Source organism: Aquarana catesbeiana, linkage group LG05 (genome assembly GCF_042186555.1).
Source record: "Aquarana catesbeiana isolate 2022-GZ linkage group LG05, ASM4218655v1, whole genome shotgun sequence".
NCBI lineage: Eukaryota > Metazoa > Chordata > Amphibia > Anura > Ranidae > Aquarana > Aquarana catesbeiana.
In genome coordinates, this window is record NC_133328.1 from 493,279,735 (window position 1) to 493,300,253 (window position 20,519).

Consider the following 20,519-nt stretch of genomic DNA (forward strand, 5'->3'; position numbering starts at 1 on the left):
CAAGACCTTTTTTTTTCTTTTTACAATGGTTGCACAGGCTTACTTATACTGTACATCTTTGATGCCCAGGCATGCATGTTCATGTGTAGACAGAAGACTACAATGACTATGAAGAAATCACCTGTGTCTTAGGATAAAGAATAATGAATTCAGCTATGTATTGAAATAGTCACCCAAGAAAAATAATGAGGGCTGCCTGTTATTATCTAATAAAATTATGTTATCATTTTGGGTGTCTGATGTGAATAAAAGCGGATTGGTTGGTATGGGCAACAGCACCTATTGGGATAAAATCTGTCTCACTTTTTATTAATTCCCCTTTAGGTTTTCATTTTTACCAACAATTTGTAACTGTTTTCAGGAGGCAGAGGAAGTGGATATTATAGGCCGTGCTACCATGATTGATCCCAGCAGAAAAAGCAGTGTGGACTGTTTAACATACACTACATTCACATGGTCGCCTGGTCTTCACCTGTTTGCTGTCTCTGGTTTGGATGGGACTCCCCACCTCAGCCCCGGGGGAGATGATCATCCTTGTCCCCTGTCTTCCCTTGGATCCAAGGTTGGGCGCCACCTTTGGGCCGTATTGTAAGTTACACACCTTTATTTTGAGAGATTGTTCCCAATTTATTTAAAGGATGTCCTCTATTTATAGACATTATTGATTTAATTTCAGAGCATTTTACTCCTGGTGATTGGCATGAGCCATGAAACGTGCATCGAGTTACATCGAGTTACATCGAACTGATGTCTAGACAAGTTTGGCTCACCATGAGCAATCGATTATATTCATTGAATTTTTATGAATGGATGAGTGTTTTTATGTCACTAATGCTTATTATGTTTTACCTTATTCTGTATAACAATTATATATTCATACAAGTTTATCATAGTATAGTCCTATATTTACAGATTGACATTCTCTATAACGTGACTTGTTATTATTAATAAATAATTTTATAAATGATTTGAATAAGGTATCCATTCAGTGACCTGCCTCACTCAAAGTCCCATTCCTTTCTTTTTTCTGCTGTTTAACACGTATTAGGGATGGAGGCTTGCCACTGCCATAATCAGTTAGTGTTAGGTTGCATCAGGTCGCATCATTCATGATTGATCCCAGTTTCTGATTATTTATTCAGAGTAATTTACCTTTACAATGGTAATCTGTACATTGCTCATCCTTGCAGGAACTGAACTGTGACGTTCCACAGCTTTCCGAGACACCTTCAATGTTATCAATATAAGCGTAAATGAAGTTATTATGATTCCACAAGGAATTAAGAAGCAAAACACAAAAAGAGCTATAATGTAAGACATGGCAGCTTGGCTCACGTTAGAAGAACGCCAGTCGATGCAGCAAGCTGTGCCATATGGTTCTGTTCCATAATCGCCCCAGTGAATTAAAGGTGAAGTTGCAAAAAGAGCCGAGTATGCCCAGGCGCAGCAAATGAGGATGCTTCCATGTTTATGGCCAAATCTATTTCCTAAAAAAGATGAGTTTTTTAAAATTACAATTCACATACCAAGTTATATACACAAAATAAGCATTTTACTTTGCATAATCTAATAAGAGAGGTCAAGTGAAACGTTCTCTGACTTCATGACTAAGCTTCATTAGCTGCCAATGACTCTTTCAGTAGGCAGTAAGGACATTCTTATTGAAAAAGATTACAAATCAGAACCCATAAAGTTTTTTTTTCTGGTTAATACAGTTAACATGCAACAGGTTAGATTCACAAAGCTTTACACATGTATAAGGATATTTATTTTCAGCCATGTAACTATAATTTAAAATCTCTTTGGACTTATAAAACAAATTGTAATGTTTGGGAAAACAAGCATTCTTATCACATTATTTTTGCTTTGTGAGTCAAAGTTATATCGTGGTGTCTGGTAGTAAGTGAGATACTTCCTTAAAAAAATTAAAAATGGAGTAGAGGCTTATTTGAAAGGGTATTTCCACATGTTTTGGAACAAGATTTTGTCCTGTGCAAGCCTTTTACTGTCAGACTTCCACTCCAATATAAGACTAGCATCCATTCATATGAGGACAGGAGTACTTTAAATGGTGAGACATAGCATTATATCCTGAGGGCTCTCTTGGTTAGGCTTAATGAGCATGTAACTAACATTATCCATGGTTTTCCTAAACATCCAGTCTCGCGGCACTATCTGGAGGTTCACAATAAGAATCCTGCTAAGACCATTTTTCTTGGGATTGATAAGTGTACTCCCCATTGGAGAGGTGCTCTCTAGTATGTGGCATCTTGAGACTGGAAATGGCTTGGATCCATAAAATTAAATGTTACACCTCCTTCAGATTAAATGTAGACGTTGAGCTATGAGCTATGATCCTCTGGTATCTCCACCTGTATCAAGTGTTTTATTGCTGGTGATGATCTGATGTCTGGATATCCATCTCAGTTTACAGGCTTGCTATCGCTTGCCCTCTGGTAAGCGTGCATTTTGTACGGCGGAGGTTCACTATCACTGGTGTTCTTTATCTTCACACGGAAGGATTAATTTAACAATTTTTATTTCACTGGACGATATTTTTCACAGGACTGTGTTTGTTGCTATCCCCTTTTCATTTGGGGAGTTGTCACTTTACTTCAAATTTGGCTAGACTGTTATACTGTGCCTATCTAGGTATATATATATATATATATATATAAATCAATCTTATAGCGCAGCTTTTTACTTTTTCCCTATGCATTTTGTTTGTATGTATCTTACAAATTGAGCTGCAGCTTGGTGTTTTCTATTTTGTTTAATTTTAGCGTGGTATGAAATTACTTTTCTTATCAGTTACATTGCTCAACTGTGTTTTTACAAGTGAGTGACTGTAGTCACCCTGGGGCTCATTCATACTTGAACATTCCATTGTGGTGCATTAATGCACATTCCATGTAAATGGGTCCTAAAGCATTTCTACCGCAAATTGTGTGACTATCAATAAGTAAACTTACCATAAGTAGGAAAACAAACTTTAATGCAGCATACCGTACTTAGCAATGTTACAGTTGACAAGCTACAAATTCCGAACAAAACACCACAGAAAGCATAAAACAAACAAACATGGGTTCCATATATCCACCTAGAAACAAAGACAGAGAAATGTGATAGATACAGTAAGACTGTTAAAATGTAAAAATATTACGGTATATAGAAAATTTAATCTATACATCACATATATTTCTTCTCAAAATGTGTGTTAAAGTATAGTATATGTAAAGACAAAACATTTTTCCACTATGTCTCAAAACAGCACACCTCTGAGTGACCACCCACCTGCAGGGGAAAGGAAATAGAGTTATTAAATTTAAGTCAGACCACCTTTGTGATTTCCTGCCCCTCCCAAGGGCATGATCAGAGAGAGTTTTTCCATAGGACCTCAGGTGGGAGTTCCTGTGGGCTCCATTTCAGTGGCTCCCTTTTCAAGCTAATCCCAACTTCCTCCTGACTGGTGTACCTTGCAGGGGAGGAAGCCAGTCAGGGTCCCAGGCTGAGGGAGATGCAGGATGCTGTGTGTACAGGGTGACAGTGATTCAAGTCCTAGGCATAAGTACTGGAGAGGATAAACTTTTGCAGCGGGCTCCAAGCGAGTTTTTGCTTGCAGTAGTTCACCTCTCTTTCTCTGCATGGTGGCAAAGAGCCTCAGCAGCATCCCGATGCAGCTGTGTGACATCCCGCATGGTTTTTGTCTACTTCTGGTTCTGTTACTACCATGGAACACATGGCAGTGTTGGTAACATTGCTTCTTGACTGGTGAATGTGCGGGGATTATGAATTTTAAATGGTTTCTGCTTCATGTAAGGTACGTTTATCTTCTCTTTTTAGTGCATTAGAGTCCCTTTTCAGAGTCCTGCTAGCCAGATTGGTAGATTTAGAAGAGGTGGGCAGGGAGCAGCAAAGGAAGAACCTGGTTCTGTGAGCAGTCTTTGGTCTATTTAAAATGGTAGTAAATCACAAAAAAAAAAGGCACTGGGCAGTTAAAGTCATAATGTGCTAGTATGCTAGCACATTATGACAGATTTACATGAAAATGAAGCCCCCCAGCGGCATGCTGTCACCGCTGAAGGCGCTTCCATCTTCAACCGGTCTTCCTTCTAGGATTGCAGGCTTTGGCAATATGAATGGCCAAGCCAGCGATTACATCATGTGCATGGGAGTCACCGTTTATGGCATAGCTCTGCAGGAACGGCACGGGTATGCTGTTCCTTCAGAGCGAATGCACCGGTGACGTCACCAACTGCATATAAAGTAAATATTTCCTAAACGGTGCATATTTAAGAGATATTTACTGTATCTATAGGTTAGGCTTACCTATAGGTAAAAGTCATACAAAGGAGTTTACTCCCACTTTAAGGTCCACTGCTGGTGTGGCCGTAAGATGAACAGAAATGGTGGTGTTACTGCTTGTGAAGAGACCAAAGATGCTAGGGAGGCATCTGGCCTGGTATGAGCATTCCCCTTCTCTTTTCTACTACTTTCCTTCAAAAAATGTAGTGCTTGTACCAATTGCTATTTTTCCTTTGTGTTTTCTTTTAGAAAAGTAAAGAGATCTTCCTCTAAGCCTAGGGAGAAAGTTAATACTACAAAAAAAGTTTACTGCTTGTAATTCTAAACTTCCAGACTCAATCACTATGTTCCTAATATAAAGACAAACAAAACTGCCATCTATTACGCAACAATTAATAAATGGAAGAAGCAGCGCTGTAAAGCAATATGTGATAAATAAATGTCACAATAGTGTTAAATAATATTAGAGTCCATATCAGATCAATTGAATCAGCAAAGTTCTATAATAATAGTCTTCAAAGGTGAAACGGATGTGGACCCCAGCTTGGGTCTCTACCAAAAATGATTGACAAATAAACTGGATAACCTTCACCACACCACTGTGATATGAGTAAAATGCACGCTTACCAACTGGCAAGCTTAATAAAGCTTGTGACCTTAACCCGGTCGGGGCCTTTCTTGAAATGGAGACACCACTAAAACGTTCCTTAGACCGTGACTAGACCACTAATCTCCATAGAAGGGGAACCTGGATGCGTGAGGTACTGAGCTCCTAGTTAGGAGTTGTTCTCTCAGACAATGCCACACAAAAAAAGAGGAAAAGCAACATAGCGTAATCCTGGATGGATGTTTATTTAAAATAATTAAAAATACACTTACACTTACATTTATGTTATGTCCCACATGGACTTAATGTGGATACCGATACCAATGCCTTTATTGACAATTCATGATAACTCCTCCATTTAGCCTATTGGATTTGTTTAGAACTAATTGTTGGTTATGGTATTTTTGGTCCACACCTTAATATATGTATATTAATTTCTGAGGAACTATACATATTTATGGGGTTGATTTGGGTTCTATTATGTACAAACCTTAATTCCACGTTTCCCTTAATGTAATGGAGGTTTTGAGACCAACCTTATGTTTTATGAATTTATTCTAATATTGCATATATTGTTTATTATGATTTGAACTGTTAAAAGATTACTTGAGGCCGTTGAAATCACCTTCTTCTCTGCAACAATGTCGCTCAGATTAAGGCCTTTCTGTGATTTAATTTAATTTATTTTTCATTTAATTTTTTGTTCTGTAAGGTGTGACATTTATTTATCACATATTGCTTTACAGCGCTGCTTCTTCCATTTATTTATTGTACAGTGTGTGTATCTCGCTTTTAAGCGGCTGCTTTTCCTCCTTTATATTGCATGTCATTTATTATTTGGTAATTGTTTAAGGGTATACAGCGCGGTGCTTTTTCTTTTTTATATTACGCAACAATTATTGGATTCTTGTAGGCAGGTGCAGTCTACTCTGGTCACTTCAGGTGACTGTCAGTCGCAGTGGCATTGCAGGGGGAGAGAAAGTCAGGAGGAACATGATTCCTTTATGGTTTCCTGGGTCACTGGAGAAGCTATCTTATTGGATACTGCCATCCCATGTGACTCTAGCAGCCAACTTGGGTCAGGCAAAGCCTATTTAAGGCTCTGGTTTCCAGGCTTGGAGCGCATTTCGCGTGTGGGTAGTGTAGGGACCAGTCACCCCTCTGACAGGTACAGTGATTAGCGGCAGGGAGAGGTTCCAGACAAGTAAGGTAAGGATAAGGATACGCCATCCTTCCTGGAGACTTCCCCATTTGGGTACGGACTGGCCAGGCCCCATTCCGCCCCTCAAGACAAACGCTGTCGGCACATCTGAGACCTGCTCTGCTACACATTGTTGTTGCATGCCGTGAGTGTTCAAGGTCAGGTGCCTTCCCCCTGGGGTTGTTGTGAATTACTGGATTCTGCATTAATACAAGTTCTGTTCTATGCAAGTTCTGTTCTGTGTTTACGGCTCCCGCACCACGCTGCATGCTGCACCTCTCCACATGTAGGTCAGAGGTTCAAAAGTTCAGTTAAATCCCTTGTGCCGACTACTTCTTCCCAAGCACATGCTTAAGTGTCTTCCCACTCATTTACTTAAACTGTCACTTTTAATAGAGGAGGAGGAGATTAAAGGGTTTAACTGTATTACAAAACACTTGCATTCAAGGCATGCTGTGAATGATAACTGTCATAATTGCTCGTGCTCTGAACCAAACTGTCAAGCCAACAAATGGTTGGCGTTGTGCTCTGAACCAAACTGTCAAGCCAACAAATGGTTGGCGTTATAGCTGATTACATGTGCAGCACCATGCCAACTGCTGGTCAAACAAAGGCTAAAATGACAGCTTCCTTGGCGATAAAGAGTGGGGGGGGGGGGGTTGGTTCCACTTTAACACTGGTAGAGAAGAATCTCAGGAAGTTCACGAGGAGGCTAGTTCAAAAAACAGCAAGAAAATAAAAACATTTTTTTTCTCTGCTCAAGAAGCAAAATAGTTAATTAAAGGCATTTTGTGACAAAGAATAACAAGGTTAATGATGCTCCACTATCATTAGAAGATCAGATGTATGAGGGCTTAGAAGAAAAGGAAGAGGTTGTCTTTTCCATATAATGTAATGTCAAATTAATGATAGAAAGAGAAAAAAAATATCTAGATAAACCATTGTTTACACCCAAATTGTATATGAAAGTGTTTCCCTTCATCCTAGAGGATTCTTAGTTTTGGGACAAGTCCCCCTAATTGCAAAGTCTCCAAAATTTCCCAAAAGTATCCGTTATGATAAAAGGAGCAATATCTTTTTATATATTCTACTATCGTGATTAATTCCTCCTGCCAGGCTCTCTTCTTTTGCCTCCAATGGGAAACCAAGCATAACAAAACCCTCTTTTCAGAGAACTAGGACAAGATTTGGCGATTTGGCTATCTCTAAATGCTCTCGTAAAATGTAATCACTGGAAATTTTTTTTAAAAAGTTACATTTAATTGGTACTTTACTCTGGTGAGACTCGCTAAATGCATTCCATCCTAACTCCCTTTTTGCTTCAGAGGATGCGAAGATATGGGAGACATGGTGCCTATCTGGTATACCTGCCCTAGGGTTCACCGTTTTTAAGGCCACGATCAACTCAATTCTGCGAATCAACCCTCATAGGGACTCTCCTTCACAAACCTGCTGGTGGCATCCTTTGTCGTACACTTATAACCAATGTACAGTGCCTTGAAAAAGTATTCATTCCCCTTGACATTTTTCATATTTTGTCATGTTACAACCAAAAAAATAAATGTATTTTATTGGGCTGAATACAAATGCATGCCACACTTTTCAGATATTTACAGTATTTGTAAAAAAATTTGAAAACCATTTATCATTTTCTTTCCGCTTCACAATTTTGTGCCACTTTGTATTGGACTATCACAAAAAAATCCCAAAAAAATATATTTACATTTTTGGTTTTACCATGACAAAATGTGAAAAATGTCAAGGGGTATGAATCATTTTTCAAGGCACTGTATTTATAGCCACCAAGCAAAAATTGTCTAGGCATGAAAATCTTGATCCTTTAGTTTTCCAAAAGTCAAAAATCACATACAGGGCACGTTTATTAACCACTAGAGATCCGCGCTATAGCCAAATGACAGCTACAGCGCGGACCTGCTTTGCCGGGATTACGTCCATTGACGTCGTCCAGTGCACAAGCGGCCTGCGCGCCCCACCCTGTGATCAGCGAGTCTATGAGACTCGCCTGCTCACAGATCAGAGTAAGGGGGTCGTTCCCTGATCATGTGACATCAACAGAGCCGGTAATCAGCTATTTTTTCTTCTCGTGCTCACAGCGTGAGGAGGGAAAAAAAAGACGATCACCGGCGGCCGTGAGAGGGACATCAGTCCTGATCACGACGCGCGCCACCAGATCCTCAGTGCCCACCTGTGCCCTCTGCCAATGCCACCTAGCAATAGGCAGCAGTGCCGCCTACCAGTGCCCACCAGCGCCACCCATCAGTGCCCACAGTGCCACCCATCAGTGCCACCCATCAGTGCCACCCATCAGTGCCCACAATCAGTGCCTCAACAACAGTGCTGCACATCAGTGCCACCTATCAGTGCCCATCAGTGTCACCTACCAGTGCCCATCAGTGCCGCCCATCAGTGCCCACTAGTGCCGCTCATCAGTGCCCATCAGTGCCACCCATCAGTGCCCACAGTGCCACCCATCAGCACCACCCATCAGTGCCCACAGTGCCACCCATCAGTGCCACCCATCAGTGCCCACAGTGCCACCCATCAGTGCCCACAATCAGTGCCTCAACAACAGTGCTGCACATCAGTGCCACCTATCAGTGCCCATCAGTGTCACCTACCAGTGCCGCCCATCAGTGCCCATTAGTGCCGCTCATCAGTGCCACCCATCCGTGCCACCCATCCGTGCCACCCATCTGTGCCCCCCATCCGTGCCACCCATCAGTGGCCATCAGTGCCGCCTTATCTGTGCCTATCAGTGCCGCCTTAACTGTGCCTATCAGTGCCGCCTTAAATGTGCCTATCCGTGCCCATCAGTGCAGCCTATCAGTGCCCACCAGTGCTGCCTCATCAGCACATATCAATGAAGGAGAAAAATTTCCTGTTTGCAACATTTTATAACAAACTATGAAACATGATTTTTTTTTTCAAAATTTTCCATCTTTTTTTGTTTGCTTAGCAAAAAATAAAAATCCCAGCTGTGATTAAATTTCATTTGGGTACAGTGTTGTATGTCCGTGCAATTGTCATTCAAAGTGCCTCAACGCTGAAAGCTGAAAATTGGTCTGGGCAGGAAGGGGGTTTAAGTGCCCAGTAAGCAAGTGGTTAATGAGCAATTAACTGACATATTGAATGATACTCATGACAAATTTCTCTTGATCTGGTAATCATGGCTTAACCACCTGCTTACTGGGCACTGAAACCCCCCTCCTGCCCAGACCAATTTTCAGCTTTCAGCGCTGACACATTTTGAATAACAATTGCACGGTCATACAACACTGTACCCAATTTTTATCATTTTTTTCACACAAATAGAGCTTTCTTTTGGTGGTATTTAATCACAGCTGGGATTTTTATTTTTTGCTAAACAAACAAAAAAAGGTGGATAATTTTGAAAAAAAAAATCATGTTTTATAGTTTGTTATAAAATTTTGCAAACAGGTAATTTTTCTCCTTCATTGATATGTGCTGATGAGGCGGCACTGGTGGGCACTGATAGGCTGCACTGGTGGGCACTGATAGGCTGCACTGATGGGCACTGATAGGCACAATTAAGGTGGCACTGATAGGCGCAGATAAGGCAGCACTGATGGGGACAGATAAGGTGGTACTGAAGGGCACAGATAAGTCGGCACTGATGGCCCCTGATGGGTGGCACTGATGGGTGGCACTGATGGGCACTGATGGGTGGTACTGATGGGCACTGATAGGTATCACTGATGAATGGCACTGATGGGCACCTATAGGTGGCACTGATGGGCGGCTCTGATGGGCACTGGTAGGTGACACTGATGGGCACTGATAGGTGGCACTGATGTGCAGCACTGTTGATGAGGCACTGATTGTGGGCACTGATAGGTGGCACTGTGAGCACTGATAGGTGGCACTGTGGGCACTGATGGGTGGCGCTGGTGGGCACTGGTAGGTGGCTGCTAGGTGGCACTGTCAGGTGGCACAGGTGGGCACTGAGGAGCTGGTGGCAGCTCTCCGTGATCGGGACTGATGTCCCTCTCGCAGCCAACGGTAATCGGCTTTTTTTTCTCCTGACGCTATCAGCGTCAGGAAGAAAATAACCAATTACCGGCTCTGTTTACATCACGTGATAAACTGTCATTGGCTGACAGCTGATCACGTGGTAAGGGGTCGGGGTCGACCCCTCACTCTGATCTGTGATCCAGCGAGTCTCATAGACTCACTCACTTTTCTGAGATACTGTATATACAGTTAGCACCTTAAGTCTTCTTTTCCATTTTATGCCATTCATTATTATTATTATTCAGGATTTTTATAGCGCCAACAGTTTACTCAGCGCATTACAACATGGGCGCAAGACAGTACAGTTACAATACAAATCAATACAGAAGGAATCAAAGGGCCCTGCTAGTTAGAGCTTACAATCTAGAAGGGAGAGTCAAGTGGAACAAAAGGTAATAGCTGTGGGGGATGAGGTGATGGAGAAAATGAAAATGCAGTTAGGTGTGTGTGTGATAGGCTTCTCTGAAGAGAAGTGTTTTCAGGGATTGTCTATAAAAGCTAATAGAGTAGGAGATAATCGGACAGATTGGGGTAAGGCGTTCCATAGGATTGGAGAGGTTCTGGTGAAGTTCTGGAGGTGAACATGGGAGGAGGTGACAAGGGAGCTAGAGAGCAGGAGGTCTTGAGAGGAACGAAGAGAATGAATAAGTTGTTATTTAGAGACTAGGCTAGTAATAAAGCTGGGGGCTAAGTTGTGGATGGCTTTGTAAGAAGTTGTTAGCATTTTGAATGTAATTTGTTGGGTAAGCAGAAGCCAGTGGAGGGATTGGCAGAGAGGAGTAGCAGATACAGAGCGATTGGTAAGGTGGATGAGTCTGGCAGCAGCATTCATGATGGATTGAAGGGGGGATAGACTATGTAGAGGTAAGCCAATGAGAAGGGAGTTACAGTAGTCGAGGCGACAGATGACCATGGAGTGAATTAAGAGCTTTGTTGTGTCATTGGTTAGAGAGGGGCATATTTTGGAGATGTTGCGGAGTTTGAGGCGGCAAGATTTGGACAGTGATTGGACGTGGGGCTTAAAGGAGAGTTCAGAGTCCAGGACTACACCTAGGACTACATTCATGGTCTTGTGGTTGGCAGAGGATGTATATATGAAGAGTAGAAGGCGAAGGCAGACCAGAATGATGTACCTACATATGGGATAAGTATATATGACCTCTTAGGAAGCTTTGAGGTCAAATAAGGAGGTGGGTAGACTCATGTTTCACTGGGTGTAGTGTGTTTAGTACTTCCGAGAAGGATGACTCACTATCATAGGAGATCTTGGCGCTTTCTATCATGGAAGATTTGTGTTGGACTATATTTCTTTCCTTTTTTTTGTGGAGCTGTATTATAGTTTGGGACTCTTATTTTTTTTTTTTCACAGGGTGCAGATTTTTTGTTTTTATGCACACTATGAATTCTGCTTTTCACTTTTATTATGTATATAATATGACATGTTTTTGGGTAGCTATACACTATTTGGTTTATGTATATCTTATTGTATGAACTTTTTATTTACGGTTTTCATATTCATTTTTTATTACAAATTTTTAATCACATCTTTTATAATTGAACATTCATATTGCACTTGATTTTTTTTAGTGAATTATACATTAGTATAAATACGCTTTGTAATTTAAGGCAGCACATTTGGTGAACTTATTTGCCCGACAAGGTTAGATAACTTTGAATGCTGCAGCTGCATATATTTTTTATTGTTTGCTGGTTTAGGTGAGCACAAAGATTCTGAGTATATAATTGCTTTAAAGGCATCATTGGAGATGGTTTGCATCACTGCCAAAACTGACGTCTTATCCATCTGTGGAAGAATGGTCTTATGGATTAAATCCTGGTAAGGGATTTAGGCTAAGCTCTGTGGCATCCGCTTGGAAGGAGAATTTTTGTTTGACAAGACTCTGGACACAATCTTGGATAAAGTGGTAGACAAATATAAAGGTTTTCAAAAGCAAAAGAAACAATTTAAAAGAAAAAAAACTCATCCTGGCTTATCACCAAAATTGTATATATTGCAGATTACCAATCATTAAATGTAGTGGCTGCCCTAGTTTAGTTTTTTAAATTTATTTTTTTTTTTTTTACTTGGTGATCTGGCCAGTAACACTTCCTTTCTTAGTTTGGTCATACATTATATGATTTTCTGGTTCAATTTTCCTTTAGATTTACCAAAACCATATAATATGAAGTCAAACCTAAACACTTTCAATTTGTATGCAATAAGGCAGGCCTTTGCACTACACCGTTGAAGGTAAATCTTAAGGAAATCGAACAAGAAAATTGTATAATGTATGGCCAGCTTTAGGGTGGCTCCACTTTATGGAGGAGCAATGGAGCCACCCTTGAAAAGCAGCATTGCCAACATGTAAAGAGAGTAGCGTTGGATTCACTAGAAAATTTAGAGGGACCTGATTTACAATTTAAAGTCAAATTTGAGCAAACACATTTTAAATGGTTACGGCAACAGTTTTTTTCCCTTTTAGATAAACGTTTTACATAAACGAATAAAAGCTAATGGTTGTAATCACTTCTGTCAGTGTTAATGGTTTATCTCAAACCTATAAATGCCACTTTTGCTGGACAGCTTGGTCTGTTAAAGAAAATTGAAAAATACCAGACTTACTGGGTGGGCCACAAGGTGAAAATAAAGTAAAAAAGACTATAAAAAGAAAATGAATACAGCCACCATATTTAAAGATTGGTAACCTGCAATATATCACATCTTTGCTTTTAAGTTTAGCTACGCTTTAGAAGTGATTTGGGAAACCATCCAAAGGAAGTTAAGCCAAAAAATATGTTCCTGAGCAGAAGAATACAATCTTCCCCAAAAGCAAATCATCTGAGAGATAAAAAAAGTCTGTTTTGGATCAAATGGATTTGTGTCTAAAGCACAAGGCTCTTTTCCTTATACAAGGGGGACTTTCTGGAGGGGTTGGATGCCCTTGGCCAGAGGTGGGACTTTGATCTTTTTTATATGTTTCAGCCTCTACCCATTCTCCCAATTAGTCTTAAAGAAGATGTAAGAGAAGCAGGTAGAAGTCTTCATCGTACCTTCTCAATGGCCCAAGCAAGGGTGGTTTACACTACTTTAGCAGTTGTATTTGGCAGAACAAATTCCTTTCCTATACGGTATTAACCTTCTGTTCCAAGGACCAATTCTGCATCCAGTGTGTTTGAGCAGGGGATGCTCAAGAAAGCCATTCTCTCTAACAGAGTAATCTCCACCTTTCAAGAGAGTAAGAAAGTGCAGACTTCAAAAATTATTTTCACATTTTTCAATTTTTTGCAGATTTTGATGATAGGTAGTTGATCTTGAGTATCCCCAATTTTTTTAAATTCTAGACATTCAGCTAGGTCTGGACAAGGGGCCGAAGCCAAGTACCCTAAATGTTCAAATGTATGCACTTTCTTACTGTTTTTACTTCAGCCTGCAAGACCATCCTTGGAATAAGCAGCTTATGAGATCAGCTTCATGTATCAACCTACTTCCATCCATAGTTCCTCCCTGGAATTTATCCTTGGTAATAAGAGGTTTAACAGGAAAACTCTTTTAATCACTAGATCAAGCCTCTCTCAACTTCTTAACAGTCAAGAAGACTTTTATTTTGGCTATGGCTATGTCTAGGGCAGTGGGAAATAGCTGGGATAATTCCTACCAGAGGCGTCGCCAGGGGGTCGGTATCAAGGCTGGAGCCCCGAATGTAGAGCCCATAGCCCAGAGTCTCAGCGGGTGTGGAGGAGAGACGAGCAGGTGGGTCGCGGCTGCGGCGGGCGGCATTTGAGGTGGAGGAGAGACGAGCAGGCGTGTACAGGCACTGAGCCATTGGACCGCCAGCTCTCTCACCCCCCCCCCCGCAGCGCTCACCTCTTCTCCCTGCTTAGTTATGCAGCGCGGCTGCATATTCTAGGAGTGGACACTGATAAGCTCATCGTACAATCCAGAAGACATGCAGCCGCACACAGCTGTGACATGAACAGCACATGGGGGACCAGAGCAGCACTTCGGGGACCAGCGCAGCACACAGCACATGGGGGACCAGCGCAGCATGCAGGGGACCAGCGCAGCACAGGGGGACCACAGGAGCACAGGGGGACCACAGGAGCAAGGGGGATCAGAAGAGGAATGCAGAAGCATGTGGGGGAACAGAGAAGCAGGGGGGGACCAGACCAGCACGTGGGGGACCAGAGGAGCACAGGGAGACCACAGGAGCAAGGGGGACCAGAAGATCAGGAGAGAAATGCAGAAGCATGTGGGGGAACAGAGAAGCAGCGGGGGACCAGAGCAGCATGCGGGGGACCAGAGAAGCACAGGGGGACCAGAGAAGCACAGGGGGACCAGAGGAGCACATGGGGACCAGCGCAGCACGTAGGGGACCAGGGCACCACGCGGGGTACTAGCGTAGCAAGCGGGGGACCACAGGAGCACAGGGGGACCACAGGAGCACAGGGGGACCAGAAGATCCAGCATGGGTGAGACCTGTCAAAGTTGGCCGGTCTGGATGAAGTCCAGGGCCAAATTTTTGTCCCAGTCCAGCCCTGGAGACAAGTGGGCAGACGAGCAGAGATGACATCATCTCGCTTCGCCCGCCCGTCACCACTCTTCCGCTCTCACAGCCGGGACTTCAATGTGGGAGCGATGTGCGGTGGGGAGCAGAGAGATGATGTCATCTCTCACTGCCTGCCACACATCAGCGCTATTCTGCCCTCACAGCACGGGCCTCTTCAATGTCGGAGGTATGGTGGGGAGCAGAGAGATTACATCATCTCTCACTGCCCGCTCCGCATCTCCGCTCTCCTGCCCTCACTAAATGGGCCAGTGCTGCCAGCCTGCCACCAATGCAGCGAGAATGCACATTTGGTGGCACTGGCTGGCATGGCAAGTGACAATCTGCAAATGGTGGCAAGTGACAATCTGTTAATGGTGGCAAGTGACGTGGCAAGTGACAATCTGCTAATGGTGGCAGGTGACATGGCAAGTGACAATCTTCAAATAGTGGCAAGTGACGTGGCAAGAGACAATCTGCAAATGGTGGCAAGAGACAATCTGCAAATGGTGGCAAGTGACAATCTGCAAATGGTGGCAAGTGACAATCTGCAAATGGTGGCAAGTGACGTGGCAAGAGGCAATCTGCAAATGGTGGCAAGAGACAATCTGCAAATGGTGGCAAGTGACAATCTGCAAATGGTGGCAGGTGATGTGTCAAGTGACACGCCCAGGGCTCCCACTGATTCTGCATTAAGGTGAGTTGAACCACTTCACTATATATTACAATATAACAATAGAAACAATGCGCTTCGATCACCCTGACACCTTATCAACCATGGTGCCATGATGATTGAAACGCCAACACCAGCCTTCCTTTGCCCGCAAAAATTTGCTTACCACCGGCGTGCCCCCCCCCCCCCCCCCCCCCCCCCCAGGTTGGTGACCGCTGCTATGGGCTCTAGCCCCAGATCTTTTTCAGACCTAGCAACGCCCCTGCTTCCTACATACCTATTCTTCCTACATACCTTCTTACAGACCTTTCCTATATTCTGAAGAAGACATCAAATTCCTATCACTCTACTGGGATTCCATCCCTTCATCCCGATCTTTCTAATAAAAAAGATTAAGACTTTCACAACTGGATGTACGGAGGTGTTTGCTCCAGTAATTACAGGTCACAAAACTTTGGGGAAGAAAAAATCTTTTAGCTCAGTTCCAAGGTAGGAATAAAGTCCAAAATGCCTCTAAGATCACTATAGCCTGATGGATTACTGAAGCCATCCATTGCAGTTATTTCGCCATCAAATTGAAAGCACGATTTTTCCTCTTGGGCTGAGTCTGATTCAGCAATGCTGGATCAGATATGTAGAGCTGCAACGTGGTCAAGTTTTAATACTTTCACCGGGCACTACAAACTGGATGTGGATCTGGATCAGTACTCAGTGGGTGGACTTTGGACAGAAAGTTTTATTTTTAGTTTCCCTCTCTCAGGTGCGCTGTTAAGGGATGTAGTGGAAAACAGAAAGTACCCTTACTGGTCATTCTCTTTCTATGTAGTCATCGTAACAGCACAGGCTTAATTCCTCCCTTGGTATTTATTTGTCCTTTTCCGCATCTATGTTAGGATCTGAGCTGGTGTTGATTTGATCTAAATTTTTTAACTCTCTCTATTTCTTCTTGTCTCTCACAGGTGGGCAGGGATGCTGTGTTTTCTTAGTTTTGAATAGATTAGGGAAGGGTTGGAGTCCCTGTTAGGTTTTTATTGCTGTACATGTACCCACTGGGGAGATTTGCCCCTTTATTTATATTAAGGACCATTGTCACAAAGACAGAAGCTAAATAGAAATCCAAAATTTCAAGTTGTCTTCAAAACAAGAGGGTGAGGGTTAATGTAGACATGTGGTCTGGTGACAACTGTCTAAAAGGTGAATTCCCCTCACTCTGGAGAGATTTCCTTTCACTTACTCTTGTGTCTGCATCACAGGATGTAAATGGAAATCTACCCAGTGGAAGGATCAGTGAAGGATCATAACACAATAGTCTAAGTTGGAGAAGGAAAATTATAAAAATATATACATAAAACTATTTTTCAGAAATAAAAAACTGATCATTGGCATGTGCGTATGTATTCACCCCCTTTGTTATGAAGCCCATAAAAAGCTCTGGTGCAACCAATTACCTTCAGAAGTCACATAATTAGTGAAATGATGTCCACCTGTGTGCAATCTAAGTGTCACATGATCTGTCATTACATATACACACCTTTTTGAAAGGCTCCAGAGGCTGCAACACCCAAGCAAGAGGCACCACTAACCAAACACTGCCATGAAGACCAAGGAACTCTCCAAACAACTAAGGGACAATGTTGTTGAGAAGTACAAGTCAGGGTTAGGTTAAAAAAAAATATCCAAATCTTTGATGATCCCTAGGAGCACCATCAAATCTATCATAACCAAAGGGAAAGAACATGGCACAAGAGCAAACCTGCCAAGAGACGGCCGCAAAACTCACGGAACGGGCAGGGAGGGCATTACTTAGAGAGGCAGGACAGAGGACTAAGGTAACCCTGGAGGAGCTGCAGAGTTCCACAGCAGAGACTGGAGTATCTGTACATAGGACGACAATAAGCCATACTCTCCATAGAGTTGGGCTTTATGGCAGAGTGGCCAGAAGAAAGCAAAAAACAAAATGGCACGTTTTGAATATGCGAAAAGGCATGTGGGAGACTCCCAAAATGTATGGAGGAAGGTGCTCTGGTCCGATGAGACTAAAATTTAACTTTTTGGCCAGCAAAGAAAATGCTATGTCTGGCGCAAATCCAACACATCACATCACCCAAAGAACACCATCCCCACAATGAAATATGGTGGTGGCAGCATCATGCTGTGGGGATTTTTTTCAGCAGTTGGGACTGGGAAATTGGTCAGAGTTGAGGGAAAGATGGATGGTGCTAAATACAGGGATATTCTTGAGCAAAACCTGTACCACTCTGTGTGTGATTTGAGGCTAGGACGGAGGTTCACCTTCCAGCAGGACAATGACCCCAAACATACTGCTAAAGCAACACTTGAGTGGTTTAAGGGGAAACATGTAAATATGTTGGAATGGCCTAGTCAAAGCTCAGACCTCAATCCAATAGAAAATCTGTGGTCAGACTTAAAGATTGCTGTTCACAAGCGCAAACCATCCAACTTGAAGGAGCTGGAGCAGTTTTGTTAGGAGGAATGGGCAAAAATCCCAGTGGTAAGATGTGGCAAGCTCATAGAGACTTATCCAAAGCGACTTGGAGCTGTGATAGCCTCAAAAGGTGGCTCTACAAAGTATTGACTTTAGGGGGGTGAATAGTTATGCACATTGACTTTTTCTGTTATTTTGTCCTATTTGTTGTTTGCTTCACAATAAAAAAAAAAAAAACATCTTCAAAGTTGTGGGCATGTTCTGTAAATTAAGTGATGCAAATCCTCAAACAATCCATGTTAATTCTAGGTTGTGAGGCAACAAAACTCGAAAAATGCCAAGGGGGGGTGAATACTTTTGCAAGGCACTGTATATACACTTTAATTAAAAAAATGGTCCAGCATATTTATCTTACACTGTACATCTAGACATATTTTAGCACACTTTTGGGATTTTCTGGTAAATTAACAAGTATTATAAGCCATAGCAATCAGATTTCACTACTGAAGTCAGGCTAGTAAAAATTGATGAATGCTACATTTTCCTCCTCGCACTGCTACAGATTAAGCATACATATCTATGTGCACTGTAATGGGCTGGAAAATGTGTAAACAATATTATTATTATTGTTATTATTATTATTATTATTATTATTATTATTATTAGAATGGCATAACACATGACCTCTTTTCTGAAGGTGATGAGACATACTGCTGTGAATAGAATACTATGGCCCTGGTTGTTAACAATAGCTATTTTTATACAATAATACACAACTGGCAGAGTCTCCAAATACATTACTAGCAAAAAACAGATGTATTCATAACTACAGTGTCTGTGTTAATGAAACATCCTAAGTACAAAATAATATGTACATTTTTGAACAATGTGATTTCTCATTTATAAGATTGAGTATACAGGCTGTGCTGCACACTGTGTAAATAATAACGAAACAATAATTTAGTGGGGAAATATCATTAAATGTGTTTTGCATATATTTATTTGTGCCATTTTATTTTCCATCAAAAATAATCTAAAACAAAGCAATGCATTTTACTACATTAGCAAGCAAGGCGATTGGTAGCACAGCTGCAGACCAACCTGTGTGCAAAGCTGGAGGTAATGGCTAGAGGGTACAGAACCACAGTCATTCCAAGGTCACTCAAAGCCAGATTCACTATGAAGTATTCTGCTGGCTTTAACAGCTGCTTCTTCTGGTAGGATATGTACAGCAAGATGCTGTTCCCAAAAAGTGAGCCCAAACCTGTGTACAATTAGAAGACCAACAATGAGAAGTAAATATGGGACTCTAAGAATTACATACAATAAGGTGTCATAAACATATGATAGAACCATCTGTACAATTTCAGTCAGACAGGGTGAGGATCATATGCCTATGGCTACCATGCAACTGTGCATGACATCTGCTGGCCCACCAGTCCTTGGTTTGAATTGGTCAAGGGGGATTTTCAAAGTTAGTTATGCTTGCAAGAGATCAAGCAGGCACTAGGGGTATGTGCATGGAAACAATGGCTGGAGACCTAACCATTAAACAATAATTTTTAGAAACCATGGTTCAGTAGTCATATCATCTGACTACCATATTTTCTCCATGAGCATATTTTAATCCTTAAGTAGTAACTCTGTCTTGAGCCCACAATAGCCCTCATGCTTCATTTCCTACTTCCCATAACCTTTACACAAGCACAATTTGCATAATGTATGCAATGATGTCAAAATGTTCAATATCATTTTTAACAAAGAGTTTTATTTATACTTTGATCACTGCTTGATGAGTGGCATCAGGAGGGTACTTGAACACCAGCAAATGTTGCCTCAGCCATCCTGTAGCAGCACCCCCACCCCTACAGTCTATGGCAGCTGGCTGAATTCAGGAAAGGATTGCAGCCTATGTTGAGTTCTGGAGGTTGCTAATGCATTGACAGCTTTCACCCTACAGTCAGCACTGTAGGGCTGATTGAGGTACTGATTCAGTTGATCGACTGGTGGCAAATATAGAAAATATGGACAACTCTATATCTGCCACCAGTCGATCAACTGAATCGGTGCAAAGAGGCTTGGCGGTGTGGAACAACAGGGCAATCTGTATCTCAGGTGAATTAGTAGTACACCTTGCAGGGTATTACTTGCCAATTATTAATGATAGCAATTTAAATTATGAATTACATAATGTAAAATTATGTATGCATTACATTATGTAAGGTATAAGCACACATTCACAACAAAGTAAGGGGAATCATCTTCCTATTGACACCAATGTAAGGGGAATTATTTTCCCACGTACACCAATGTAAGGGGGGCATTATTTTCCCCATGACACCAATGCAAGGCATATGTACAGACTGCCATTATTTTCCCACTGACACAAATTGAAGGGGCAGTACATTACATTCTCTTGACCACTACACTCTGTATTTGTTCTGTACTCTACAATCTTCTGACTGCTAAACTCGGTATGTTATTTTGTACGAAACATAATGCTGACTGATTCACTTGAACCGTGCTGCGCATTTAACTTTCAATATATTTTTATTGAACATTTTAAGTACAAAACATAACGTAAAAGGACTGTTTGTAATTGCCGAGAAGGTGTTAGACAGCTGGAACGTAGCTGCCGAGGATGTGATAACATTCAACAGTAGAAGTAGTATAAAAAAGGATGATCTAGA

General features: G+C 41.9%; 1 protein-coding gene across 1 annotated transcript in view; it reads right to left on the reverse strand.

The window, feature by feature from the left end:
• The window catches only part of LOC141145979 (opsin-5-like), a 46,557-nt gene that overhangs the window by 22,224 nt on the left and 3,814 nt on the right, over positions 1-20,519 (reverse strand). The window contains exons 2-4 of the mRNA XM_073632764.1: positions 18,931-19,093; positions 2,973-3,100; positions 1,153-1,487 (exon numbers count right to left, since the gene is read on the reverse strand). Coding sequence (XP_073488865.1) covers positions 1,153-1,487; positions 2,973-3,100; positions 18,931-19,093 — 626 coding nt within the window. The remainder of the gene's footprint in view (positions 1-1,152; positions 1,488-2,972; positions 3,101-18,930; positions 19,094-20,519) is intronic.